General features: G+C 38.3%; 2 protein-coding genes across 9 annotated transcripts; one reads left to right on the top strand and one right to left on the bottom strand.

Moving 5' to 3' along the window:
* Positions 1-2,568: 2,568 nt before the first annotated feature.
* LOC133714383 (protein WUSCHEL-like) lies at positions 2,569-3,231 on the top strand (the record flags this gene model as incomplete). The annotated part of the gene is made up of 1 exon (XM_062140489.1): positions 2,569-3,231. A coding segment is annotated over exon 1 (525 nt), but the record flags the coding sequence as incomplete, so codon positions are not given.
* A 3,935-nt stretch (positions 3,232-7,166) lies between these two features.
* LOC133715772 (rust resistance kinase Lr10-like) lies at positions 7,167-13,302 on the bottom strand. 8 transcript variants are annotated; one of them, XM_062142408.1, is made up of 7 exons: positions 13,003-13,302; positions 11,791-11,880; positions 10,343-10,399; positions 9,618-9,939; positions 8,833-9,126; positions 8,442-8,470; positions 7,167-8,356 (listed from the first exon to the last, which is right to left on the bottom strand). In XM_062142408.1, exons 5-7 carry the CDS (start codon positions 8,880-8,882, stop codon positions 7,206-7,208), a joined length of 1,230 nt encoding a protein of 409 aa, XP_061998392.1. In that variant the 5' UTR covers positions 8,883-9,126; positions 9,618-9,939; positions 10,343-10,399; positions 11,791-11,880; positions 13,003-13,302; the 3' UTR covers positions 7,167-7,205. The 8 variants fall into 8 exon arrangements, with proteins under 8 accessions (XP_061998392.1, XP_061998398.1, XP_061998399.1 ...); XM_062142414.1 differs by having other exon boundaries at positions 9,736-9,939; XM_062142415.1 differs by having other exon boundaries at positions 8,442-8,468; positions 8,830-9,939.
* Positions 13,303-14,042: the final 740 nt, after the last annotated feature.

Here is a 14,042-nt window from a genome sequence, read left to right as displayed (position 1 = left end):
ACTTAAACATTAATGGAATGTTAGGTTTGAATACTTAAACACTTAATGGAATTTGTTAGGTTTAAGTCATTTTCTGCTCCCTTATCTTTCAATTTGTATCTCCACTAAGAACTCAGATTCAACCTTCGATTTATTCATATGAAATGATCCACCATAAATTTAGATTATTGTGGTAAAATTTCAGAATTTATCTCCATGTGGTTGGGCCGGAAATGCTGCTGGACCTCTTACAGGTCCAGTTTTCCAGTTTTGCTTCTGCAGAAGATTGGATTGATTGTTTGAAGGCCTTCCACTCAAAACTAGCTCTGGCACTCTTCATAATAAATGATCCTTGGGATGTCTAGAATGGATCTGCAGAGTTTTAGCTCATTTAGAGTTCATTTGGTCAGGCGGCCGCTCCTTCTGTTTAGCTCGGTTTCTCCTAGCCGAAGTAGGAAAATGTGCTATAGTTGACTTTTCATGCTTCCATAGTAGGCTTTATTTAGCCTCTAAATATATATTTCGAACTTGTCGACAATATATAGCTTGAGCCACTGACATTGGCTCAATTTCTCCAAGACGTGCCTTGTCAGGCCAAAATGCTCATTTTGGGTCCAAACATTGTCCCCCAGACCTCGAAGTCAAAGGTCTTTCTCTTGACTGAAGAGGTCTTGAATCAGCACTGCTCTTATAACATCGTTGCTCCAAAGCCACTTTTATTGGCCTGATTGAAATTACTTGACTGATTCCATATAGGCCTCTAAATAGGCCATTACCCCCGATGTATCTGATGTCTGGTATGCAGTGAATTGACGAAACTTGGGCAGGTTGTAGGAGATCAAAACTTTAGCGTGCCCCCCATGTGAAGGAGACTACTTTTGATCGTGAATGAGGATCCTTCTCTTCCTTGGTGGTAGCTTTGCCATGTGTATAGCAGCAAGTATCTGCCTTGTTCGCTGGCTCTTTGTTGAGAATGTGATTGCTGCAGAAGAAGCCCAACTTGATGAACCTTTGGCTGCTTCTGAAGAAATGGGCTGCAACCTGGCCCGTGTCAAAGAACGGGCCACTCAGGCCGAAGCTAGTGCCATTGCGGCGAAGGTCCGCGTGGAGGAATTTTGCTTGAAATTGAGCTTCACGGGCCAATCTCTGTAGGCCTCCTCGAAAACCGTTCGGTCTCCTCACATGCTACTAATCCCTTTTTTCTCGAGATTTGGAAGTACTAATCTCAATTTACTGACATCGGTTTGACTTTTTAACCATCGATCAAGGGTGGGGATTTGCCTGAAGTCCCTATAAATAGTTGTATTTTAGGCAGGGAATACTCACAACAAATCTTCTGAAAATATTCAAGAAATGGCCTTTCAGTCCTTGCTTCTCTTTCTCCTTCTTCACAAATCTTCCCCTCATGAAATGACCTTTAGCCTCTAAATTTTAGGCTTTATGGCGTAATCTTAAGCCTGGGTTAGGCCTTATGGCGTAATCTTAGGCAACCCCTTGTTTCGGCCTTCTGGAAATCTGGATGGAAAATGCCAGGCTTCAGATTGGTTTAGAAATGCGAGGGGGCTGTGATTGTAGGATCTACGATCATGCGAGATCATTTTTTGAGAAAATCCCATACGTGGAGCTAAACGGGGAAAGGGAGGAAGGCCACTTGTGGTTTGTCTTCCCTCCTCTGTTTCCTTCCTTCTGGACCCGGCCCGTGTTGTGCTCTCTAGATGGAAGGGGCTTTGGTTCTCACCTCCTTCTCCCCCTCTCTCTTCTTGATAGAATCTTGGAGGGATGAGAAGGGATGGACTCTTTGAAGGAATGGGTTCAAGCTACAGAACGGTTGTTCCCATACTTCACGTCCAACTAATGGTGGTTACCAAGGTTAAAGGGGGTGCAGAGACTCAAGCCGATATTCGATTCCTTCACTCTCTGCCCCTCCTTGAGATAATGGCGCGGCTCAAGCCGACGTTGGGTTTCTTAGCAGCTTCCCTGTAAAGGGGGCGCGAGGGCTCCGTTCCTCTTCTTTTTCCTTCCCTGAAGTCTACCCCTCCTAGGGATAATGGCTCGGCTCAACCCGACGTTGGATTCCATAGCTGCTTCCACTTGAGGAAAGATTCAAAAGATATCCGAAGATTCATGTTTTCTATTTTAGCTACCTTTGGCTTTGTAATGAATGTACTGCTTTTGGCCGCAAAGCCACTTTTTGAATACAATAATGTTTTCTTATCCTGATATTCAAATATCCGTGAGAAACCAATAATTGTGTCTCGCAAGGCCCCGAATATAGGCCCCCATAGTTGTATATTGAAAATAATATAAACTTTTAAAATATGCTCTGCGTCAAAAAGAGACTCGCGGCGAGGTTTTTGAGGACATATGTATCTTTTGGATCCACTTGCTGGCCCCAACTTAAAACTCTTGGTTTTATCTTCTTAATGAGTCTTTAACTTCGCATTAACTAGCTGTTGAAAACTCCGCCGTGAGAAGATAATATTGAAAATGGAACAGTTACCTCCTCGAAAACCGTTCGGTTCCCCCACGCGCCAATAATCCATTCTTTTCCGAGATTTAGGGCATTAATCACTCGTTGAAAAAAAACAACGGTCGTGGAAAAATAATCTCGTGAATAGAACAATTACTTCCTCGAAAACCGTTCGGTTCCCCCACGCGCCAATAATCCCTTCTTAATTATTCATCATCACCGCTCTTCAATTCTCTCATTCTCTCAACCCATCACCAATGGAACCACAAACCCAGCAACCAACCGAGGATGGAGGAAGCAACAAAGCAGCCGGGAGTAGTGCTAACATGTTTTGTAGGCGGAGCAGTACCAGGTGGACTCCCACTACATATCAGATAAGAATCCTCAAGGAGCTTTACTACAACAAGGGAGTTAGGTCCCCAAATGCAGAGCAAGTTCAGAGGATCTGTCTCCAGCTGAAACGGTATGGAAAGATCGAGGGCAAGAACTTCTTTTACTGGTTTGCGAACTACAAGGCTCGGGAGAAGCAGAGGAAGAGATCCATTTCGGATGTTCATGTGCCCATGCAAAGATCAGGGTTTGTTGGTAATGGTACCAATTGGAAACCTGAGGATAAGTATATTAACTTCGGATCTTCTGCATCTGCTTCTTCAGCTGGTGTGATTGCTTTTAACGGGCAAATGGGGAACTATGGTGGTTATGGATCCATGAACATGGAGATTGAAACCCTTCCTCTGTTGCACGGTGAAGACATTTTTGGCAACATGAAGACTACTTCCGATGGAGGTGGCGGTCACGGTGGTGGCTCTCACACTTCTCTTGAGCTCAGCCTTTCCTGCGAGGGCAAAGCTGGAAAAAAATTTCTGGAGCCGCTGACTCGGCTTAGTATAGTGTAGTGTTGCCCCCCTAGTGTTGCTAGGCGTAGCGAAGAAACGATTATGGGCCTCAAAAACAGGCCTTCATGAATGGGCTTGGCGAGTGTAGGAACACTAGAATTTCCCACGAAGGCTTATGCGAAGAGACTGGCTAATAAATTAATCCCTCAGTGGTTTGACTCCTCAGTAATTTTTGGATCGCACTAATTTTTTTTTTTATATTATTATTATTATTTTTTTGATAAGTACGTAGCTGAATTCAATAAGACAATGTGAATCAAGGTTTAGACATGCGGCCCAAGTATAGTCGCCTGGACACAAATTTTCTTTCAAATCCTTTGGGCAACCTTACTGAAATGGCCAGGTGGGGGAGGGCGAACAAGAGAGGCAGAATCCATTTTGGCATGAGCTACTCCCACATAGTGATTTAGACCCATTTGCACGCACTTCTGGATTCAAGAACCTGTCATGAACGTTGTCCCATTTCTAGACACCATTTCACATAGGCTATACTTACTAAGATGAGAAAGGTCATAAGTGTGAAGACAGTTCAACAAGTGTTAATAAAAGCCGCCCTTAACCTTAAGGGACCTGAACTAGGCACCAATAAGGAGTTTAGGCCAATATTAACAAAAGAGACTTCACCTATTCCGTTATGATTCACAACCCCTTACCAAATTCAACTTCTTTTTTTTTTAAATGAAAATAAAGGTAAAAAACTGAAAACTGACAGGAAATTAACAACAAAGCAAGGAGCTAGCAGCGACACGTTTGGCTAACCTCCAGAAGGTCACGGGGGTGGCCATCTATGCTTTTCTCCAAGCTCTGATGTGTCAAATGTTATAGCATGAAAACCCCTCTTGTGAGAGCTTGTAGGAAAGGAACAAAGATACTTCGCATCGAAAACTTGGGAAAAATTTGGCTCGTAGGATGTTTGTTGAATTGTGTTGTTCTCTGTTGATACTTGTTGTAGCCTCTATATATAGGCTACCAAGCAACACTATTTGGCCTTAAACAACTCATAATGGGTTAGGTTTTAGCACTTAAACATTAATGGAATGTTAGGTTTGAATACTTAAACACTTAATGGAATTTGTTAGGTTTAAGTCATTTTCTGCTCCCTTATCCTTCAATTTTTATCTCCACTAAGAACTCAGATTCAACCTTCGATTTCTTCATATGAAATGATCCACCATGAATATAGATTATTGTGGTAAAATTTCAGAATTTATTTCCATGTGGTTGGGCCGGAAATGCTGCTGGACCTCTTACAGGTCCAGTTTTCCAGTTTTGCTTCTGCAGAAAATTGGATTGATTGTTTGAAGGCCTTCCACTCAAAACTAGCTCTGGCACTCTTCATAAGAAATGATCCTTGGGATGTCTAGAATGGATCTGCAGAGTTTCAGCTCATTTAGAGTTCATTTGGTCAGGCGGCCGCTCCTTCTGTTTAGCTCGGTTTCTCCTAGCCGAAGTAGGAAAATGTGTTATAGTTGACTTTTCATGCTTCCATAGTAGGCTTTATTTAGCCTCTAAATATATATTTCGAACTTGTCGACAATATATAGCTTGAGCCACTGACATTGGCTCAATTTCTCCAAGACGTGCCTTGTCAGGCCAAAATGCTCATTTTGGGTCCAAACAAAATGACAGATCGATAAGGGGCTAGAGGCTAGTTGAGGTTGCAATTTATATGTATTTACCCCTTAACTTTTTTATTTCGGTAAATTATACCATAATATTTTCAATTTCTGTTGATTCACCCCCTATCGTCAATTTGTCACTAATTTTTCAGTAATTTCATCAAAATTTATGATAAACACAACTCATATACCTATCACGTGAAGGTATATATTTTCATAAACAACATGATAAAATAATTAGAAACATGTCCAAATAACTTATTAGAATTAAAAAGATACCACAATGCATTGGCGTATCTAGCATGTGAATAGAGCTTGATGAGAAATTATGACGAAATCACACAAAAATTGCCTCAAATTGACGATAGCAGGAAAATTAGCAAATTTGACGTAACCCGTAAAAAGTGTGTCATGATATGTTGTTACATATATATATACACACAATATATATATATTTTATATTAATGGACTGACATTAAAAAAAAAAAAATTAAATAAAGAGGGAGTTTTTTTTTTTTTTTGAGAAAAATATAGAGGAAGTTCAAATATAGTATAGATTGATAATTGATAATTAAGGAAGTTATTCAAAATTGTTAGTGCCCCCCCCACCCCAACAAAAAAAACCTTTAACACAGGTTCGCCACTGAGATGAAGGTGTTAGTATTGGGATCTGACCGACTGACTCTGGGCTTCAATGTTGATCTATGATGCAAACATGCTTGTTTGCTGTTCCAAGTTAAGAAATAATAATCCTTTGTTTGGTATATCTTTGATGAAAAGTCGCATCACATGTGGGTAATTAAAAAGGAGTCATCACTTTTCATAATTAAATTCTCGGGTACAAAAAAGTCATGTGCAGAAACATCGATCACATAACAGCATGGATATTTTTCTCCAAGTCTCGTTGCTGGGACTAGAGGCTAGCTGGGGAGCGGGGTTGGGGTTGGGGCTAGCTGCAGTTTGAAGTTTCCATAATTTCTTCAGGTGGGTGACTCTTTCCTAGTCGTTGCCGGACCCAGAAACTTTCATTCTCTTTCTGGTTTTGTTTGACTATTCACATTTAATTGGTCCATACTTGATGCCCTCATCGATCAAGTCTTGGTCAGTGACAGATCGAGCTGGGGACCGTGGTTGCAGTTTTTCCACGATCGATTTGGAAGAATCATGAAACGCATAAGAGACGCGTTTAGAAGATTAGGAGGATGGATGGATAAAACAAAACGTCAAATTCACAATGCAAATTTCCTTTATAATTTACTTCATTCCATCTGCCAGTCACCACAACACTTATGTTGAACTTCACTAATTTATGCCATGGAAATTTCGTTCAAATACTTCTTCAAGTCTTTTAGCGTGTTATGACTTCCAACTATCTTTTTCGATCTTATCTTCTCCGAGTGCAATGATTCATGCAACTTGCAACTCGGGATGTCTGGATCTGAACTTGGGTAATGTATGTAGGAACTCAACCCAGACTCGAATATAACGAGTGAATGAAGTCTAGTCAACCAAGTCTTCCCTCAAACCAAGTCTTCCCTCAATTATTGTTTTCGACAATTCAATGGATGACAGCCACAAAACAGGCATCAATTATTTTGCACTACCTTCCGAAAGTGATTAAATTCACATTTGATTCAGGCATCAATAATTCACATTTGATTAAATTAGTAAACTGGAAAGTGATCTCAATCAACTCCACTTTGCTGAACTTATGTGTGAAAGTTTTTTTCTTTTGCCTTCATGATGCATGGTCTGCATTCAGTACAAACCTCCAATTCCCTAGTAATACATACTGATGCAAGTTTAACAAAAGGCTGATGCAATTGGAGGCTGATGCAAGTTTAAAAAAAAAAATAAAAAAAAAAGAATGAATGATGTCTGGTTGCTAGAGAGTACAGCATAGCGCTACAACAAGATCCTTCTGGAGTTTTAATGACCTATTTGCCAGACTTACGGGAGGGGGTAAATAGAGTCAGTGTAACTGATGTGGACGGTGACTGGTTTTCTGTCGAACAATACATGATTAGAATTCTGGATCGTAAAACTTTGTGATTTGGATAGGTGTCTGATTCTTATGAAGACGTGTTACCCTGAAATATCATAGGGAAACTAGATGATGGGAATTGACTTTTAAATAGGAAAATCAAATTGTTTAGCAATACTTGATCCATGGGTGTGAAATTTTAGAACTACCTGAATACATTTCTATGGGACTCATGCACAGGTAACTCAATTGACTACTTAACATACATATGTATGTATATAGTCTCCAAACATAGATATTACTATTCTGACTCGGGAATTACTTCTAGTTGGAGATTTACATTTCTTGAAGGTGTAACAAATACCTGCTGGACCCTGAGAGGCAAAAGGATTTGGAGGCATGGTTAAGTTTTCTCCTTCTTCCAACATCTGAATCACCCCTTGCATAGAAGGACGATCTGCAGGGTGCCATTGAATGCACCAGAGACCTACAATCGCAAGTCTCTTTGAAATTTTAGCATCTCTTTCTTTCCCAACATTGATAGGTAGGTCATCTTTTTCTTCTAAAAGATTATAGATCCATTCTGGGTAGTAAACTTCATTGGTGTTCTCTGTGGTTGAACCAATGTTCTTTCTCCTTCCTACAATCTCAAGCAGTACCATTCCATAGCTATAGACATCTGACTTATAGGACACATTTCCGAAGTTCCTGGAGAACACTTCCGGTGCAATGTACCCCATCGTTCCCCTGGCAGTAGTCATTGACACTATACTTTGATCCTTGGAACATAACTTGGCCAAACCAAAATCAGAAATCTTTGTGTTGAAGTTATGGTCTAGCAAAACATTATGGGGTTTGATATCAAAATGTAGGATCCGTTGATTGCATCCTTGGTGCAGATATTCAATTCCTTTTGCTATTCCAAGAGAAATAACTTGCAACTTACCCCAACCCAGGAAAGAATTATTATTGTCTGCTGATGATAAGAAATCTTGTAGTGAACCATTAGGTAAGAAGTCATAAACAAGAGCTCGTCTAAATCTATCCGCGCAGAATCCAAACAATCGAACCACATTGACATGGTGGATATGTCCCATTGTTCCTACTTCATTTACAAACTCTTCCCCATTCCCCTTGGTATTATTGAGGACTTTCACCGCAACAAAACATTCAGCAGAAAGTTTTCCCTTAAAAACAGTCCCATAGGCTCCTTGTCCTAATTTTTCCTTGAATTGATTTGTAATCCTCTTAATATCTGCATAAGAATATCTGCTTGGTTTGAGTGCTCTGTAATCCTCTAAAAATACTTCAAGCTTTAATTGATTCTCTTTTTCTTTCCTGTCAGAACTGTAGACACGATAAACTGCAGCGACAAGTAGTACGAGAACAAATGAACCCAGGGATGCACCTGCAAATTTATGCAGTCAGTAAATATTGCCACTAGTATCGACATGAAACAGAGGAATAAGCTAATCAAACGTCAAACAACTCACCTGTTGCGACTAACTTTTTCTGTGAACCTGTAGAAGATAATAGCACAATCAAATTACCATGTTTGTCAACTCAATTATGTATGAGACTTATGAGCTATTACTAAGACATGACACATAAATGCTATCATATCCTAAGGAGCCAAGAACTGTAGGTGATAGCTTTCACAAAAGTAAAATGCAACTAACTGATCTTGATATCCCTTCGTATACCAATTGTTTAAGTTTGTATCCCATTTTCTTGTGCAAATATGCCAATGGCATGAACTGTCATATGCATATGCTAACATTTGCATCTCTCATTTCATCAATACATTAATAAACAGGATGTGAACGTACAGTGTGACTGAAATGTATAACAAATATAGCAAAATATATGTTACTCTTTTACCTCCTTTCCAATGAAGAATTGAAGACATTCAATTTCGGTACTTTTGGTGCCATTGTTCTTCAATCCACATTTGTTGCCGTATGCTTCCCATAGTAGTCCTATGGTTCCCCCCATTTCAAATATAGATTTTGAGGATCATGCCACCTGTATGGAACTGATGAACTATTATACATCTTTGTACAAGACACAAGGGGAAAGTTCCCAATGGAATACCCGGAATAAGATGAATAAATTAGGTAGCAGGGCCACTGAAGCACGGGACTGGATCTATATTGTACGTCGATTCCGTTTCAGTAGCTGAAGAACAATTGAATAAGGTAATATCAGTCAATTAGTTTTCTGAGTACTGGAAGGGAGAGATTGACATGTAGTGGACTTTCAATAGCTTCACCAACAAGCAATTTTCTGGGTCATATATCTGGATTTTCTGATTCTTGTAGTCTATGGTTTTGATTGGGAATTTAACTGGGATTGGCAGCTCAAGAATGGTTTCCCACTTTTCATTGCAGGATACAAGAAACCCAGGATACCCACAATTTTCTGGGTGGCTACCTTTGAGGCTAAAAGGGAATCTGATAGCAGTAACTTGTCAAGATCAAGAGACTGGCCATAATGCTAACAAAAGGCATGCAGAAAACTAATGTATGGCACAGAGCTAAGGGTATATGCATACAATGGTTCTATTCTTGGGAAATGTTGTTCACTGCTTGAAGAAAAAGAACAATCAAATGGTCCATAAAATTGATTTGACAAAAAGTTAACCAATGTGAAATTGAAATCAGCATTACCACTTTAGGATCAAGTATCGTCACAATACAATCATTTCAAACTTGAGGTGCTTGCGTGTGTTAGATCTGCATAACCTAAGAATTGATGAGCTTAGGCAAGTTGACCCATCTTAGGTACCTTGACCTCTCTGCTAATGTTAGTGTGACAGCACTCCCTGCTTCTCTCAGCAATCTGCAGAATCTACAGACCCTTAAACTCAACAGGTGCTACAGACTTGAACAACTACCTAGAGATATTAGAAAGAGGATCAGCGTTAGGCATTGGAGTTGCTTTAAAGGTCAGCTTCTTCCTGAGCATCTTAATCTCAGCTTCTAAAGTTTCCTGCAAACGAATGGAAAACTTTCAGAATAAGAACAGGTTGTACATCTACACATTTTAAAAACTAAGTTTCATTGAATTTCTACAGACACAATAAGGGCAAGCTTGAATAGCACTGATTTAATAACAGCTTAAAAGAAATTAGCAGGAACAACCTAACACCAGTGATTAATATGCCAGATTTCATATTTCATATTTTTCATCAGAACAGTATAAATGTGGGAGAGTACCATGCTCTATTTTGTTTTAATAAATAGGCAGAGAATTCAATCTGCTACTTAAAGGAACCAAATATTAAGTACTGGATGACACTTACTAAATGCAGGACAATTATAAAACTATATAACTCCACCAAACATTTTTATGGAGATCTGCCCAAAATTATTTAAACAAACCAAAAGACTACCTTAAAGTGTCTGATTTTCCTCTTCTTTGGCTACTGCTTTGGGAAAGAACCAATTGCCTGTCAAATTGAAAGAATGGTTAAATATGGACCACAATTTGAAAAAAAAAAAAAAAAAAAAAAGCAACAACAACTAATGCGAGCCAATAACATGCCTCACTGGTAAATGAACTCTTATGAGATACATTAGATGCAAATCACATCTGTATCCTTCATCCTTTGGTTTACAGCTTATGCAATGAGAAAACCAAACCAGTATAGCTACCCAATTGGCAAGCCTTGGATGCAGAACATGGTAGGCATAAACAAACTTAAGGACACATCAGTGTAGTAACATTTTTTAGCATTGAGTCATTAGTGCTCGCAACAATTTCCTCTTTGATTGTTCGGTTTTTAGTATCTGCATATATCAACTCTCAAATGCATTGCAGGGAATTGTTGTTTTTGCATCAATAATGGTAACTCTTGGACTGCAAATTTTGTTTGAATCAAGGTGGCAACTTGTCACTAAGGTATCTAAATTGTTTATTCTATGAATGACACTTTATCATCATGAAGGTGTTAACATGATAGTATCCTGTTTCCTTATCATCTTCTAAACCATCATTAGCTTTATGCAGACTCAACCTGATAAGGACCTAGAGAGAAAAATGGATAATAGGCATCCTGGCCTCTGTCACAGTAATCAAGTTCATATCAGTGCTTAAACCCCTCTCTAATACAGTAAAGCACACCAATTTTTCTTTGGTTCAGCTGCCAGTAAAATGCACATCAGCGTCTGTATCAATCTGGCAAGATTGGCAGAGGGAAAAGGAGGACGAACTTTTGTGCTTAAACATTGAATCTATGCTTAAACATAAAGCTTGTCTAAGCTGCATGCTTAAACATTGAATTTGTGTAAGCTGTATATAAAAAGATACAGATTCTAGGTGTCAACTTTATTCTGTTACTTGGTTAAAATATATTATATTCACCAATTCTAAATGTAATGACTAATGACTAATACCAACCAGATTACTGCCAAGAAAAAGGGGAAGCTTATGTAACTGAAATTATGTAAACTGCTCAAGTATATCCAATGCATAAGCAGAGGGGTACTTCCTCACCACTCATATTATCCAAACTTGATCACACAAATTGAACAGAATTTATAAGCTTTTAACAGAGTAATAATGAGCTTCAATATTTTGAGAGACATATAACCAGGTAATTCCAACATTCAACGCATCAAATTAATTCTACCAAATCACAAAGGCAAGAAACCAAAAATCCAGACTTTTGTTTAAAATGAAATCATTGAAATCAAAACATAAAAAACAATCGGGACACATGCAAATCTAATATTGCAGCGAAAACAACATAATTTACACCAACTTGTATATATCATTCAAAAACAGCTATTTCTGGGTTCTGTGTGAAGGGAAGCTAGCATGTTACAAACAATACTTAACCTTCCATTTTTCTTCTAGACACTATATCCCATCTCTGTTATAATTTCTTCAATCCTCTCGAGCAAATCTTTTCCACAGTGGTTGGAAGAGCTACAGAGAGGTTTCGAGCAAAAGTGTAAGTGCTATAGAGAATAAAGAGAAATGCATAGACTAACAAAAAGTACTATTTCATTGCATAAGAACAGAGCCAAAAAAGTGTTTGAATTCTGTAACATACGAAACTTTAGTACAGAGTTGTTCTATAACTTACCAAGCGGTATATTGAGAAGAAATATAAGCATAATATATAAAATCATGAACAATTCCCTAAAGCTTCTGAGCAAATGGATTAAATGACAATAGCTTAACAACTAAAATTAAAACCTGACCATGAAGATGCTCACCAGAAATTTAAAGAAAATAATACGCCTACTCCCATAACTTGAAATAAATAAAGAATGTTTCGGGACAATTCTTGACAGTGTCTTTTCTAAGTTCACCAAATTAAATGAATGCTTCTCGCTTTGTCCCATTCCCACTGACTTTTGAGAGCTCTCTTGGATCAAAGTACAACATACTCCTGCTAGAAAGAGCAGGAACCCATATTCCTTATTGACTTAGGGAAGTCAGTAACAACTGGAGGAACCAAGCACATCCTCAAGTAGCAAAGTTTATAGCACTATTGGAAACATACAACAAGCTCTTCAATTGACAAAAGATACACGAATCAAGACTTAATTATGATTACCAAATCTGCGGATGTTATCGAGAATCCTATTTATGAGCAGTAGTAATGTGCAACAATATATAATTAACTAAAGGCAATCCAGGTCAATGGGCTATATATCCAATCAAGCTGGCATATAACCCTCAATAGAAACCTTCGTGAATCAGCAACAAAAGAAACTCAATAAACAAACCCCGTTTATTGTGAGCCTAATGAATGCAAGCTCTAAGAAAACAAAGAAGGTTAATTTGTTTTATTCTCAAGTAGAAAAACCCTCAACGGATGGTTGAAGCAACTGGAAGCATATAAGCAATAAATAGAGTTGTAGCCTGTTGACTCAATTCCAGAAACCATTTTCATACATACTGGAACTTTTAGATGAAAACAAATTATAGAGTAACAAAAGCAAACAGAACAAATCTAAACAGTAAAACTAAACATTGATGCCATCCGGACTAAGAATGATGAGCAGTTAAAAAATTTCCAGCACAAACCTATAATCCTACCTGATAGTACTTGCATTGGAATTCAACAAAATCTGATAGTCGGATAGCAAACTGAAATCCTTCAACTTTTACTTGGATCGAATCGGGCACGGAAAGAGGTTTCTGGTGTGTGAATGAATCGATGGTGGCATGAGGCTAAGGAGTGTCTCGCCTCTAGTATGTGATTGAGAGATGGGAGGGTGCAGTAGATGTGGTAACCGAGTAGGATTACGGGGATGATGTTTCCAAACTAAGATTGTCTGCAATTGGGGGGTCGTCTAGGTCTACATCGGGAAGAAGAAGACAGAAAGAAAGTTAAAATTTGAAGAAATGAAAAATAAGGTACTGCTCCAAGTCTTTCTACCGAAGCTTAGCGGCAAAATTGAAATAAAATAAGGGATTAAAATTTAAATCTCCCGCTCTGAAACTCAAAATTTTTTATTTCTCATTAGATAACTTAATTGGCATATGAGGATTTTGTGGGATTCATATAATCGAACTTAGAAATCTATAAATTTGAGACTTCTCATGTACTTATAGCGTATTATTAGGTACTATGTAAAAAAATTAACTTGATTAATTCGCTGTCATTTCGACACTGAACAAAGCGGTCAACCATATACATACCTATACATCCCTAAGGAGAGCTAAATGACAAGGAGATAAATTTTTCTGAAATTTTTACATTAGCTTATGTAGCTCATACCCACGAGGGTGTGAGAGCAAACATATCAAAAAAATAAGTTGTGTATGAGTGGTTACACGCATATTAGTTTTATGCGTATTTAGGGTTTATAGTTGACCACGTAGATCGAGATCCAAACAACAATGAAAATAGTTGAAATTTGACCATAGCTATTTCTTCTTGTCGTGATAACATCCATTGGTCAAGTTTGATAAATTCTATTTCCTCCATCTTGTTGGTTAAGTTTCCATATTACTAATAAACAAAGTTATACCACATTAGTAAGCATGTAAGAATTTTGTGGGATCCATGTAATCTAAATTGAAAATTGATAAATTTGAGACTAGCCATGTATTTACAACATATTAGTAGGTAT

Source organism: Rosa rugosa, chromosome 6 (assembly GCF_958449725.1).
Source record: "Rosa rugosa chromosome 6, drRosRugo1.1, whole genome shotgun sequence".
Classification (NCBI taxonomy): domain Eukaryota; kingdom Viridiplantae; phylum Streptophyta; class Magnoliopsida; order Rosales; family Rosaceae; genus Rosa; species Rosa rugosa.
The sequence above is the reverse complement of the archived record's forward strand: the minus strand, read 5'-3'. Positions and strand labels throughout refer to the sequence as shown.

What these genes read in the sequence shown, in the direction of transcription:
- LOC133715772 (XM_062142407.1), bottom strand. Translation starts at nt 8,882, where the DNA reads ATGGCACCAAAAGTACCGAAATTGAATGTCTTCAATTCTTCATTGGAA. An exon ending in TTCAATTCTTCATTGGAAAG is followed by an intron (nt 8,471 to 8,832) that starts GAGGTAAAAGAG and finishes ATTATCTTCTAC; the next exon opens with AGGTTCACAGAAAAAGTTAG. An exon ending in GAAAAAGTTAGTCGCAACAG is followed by an intron (nt 8,357 to 8,441) that starts GTGAGTTGTTTG and finishes ATAAATTTGCAG; the next exon opens with GTGCATCCCTGGGTTCATTT.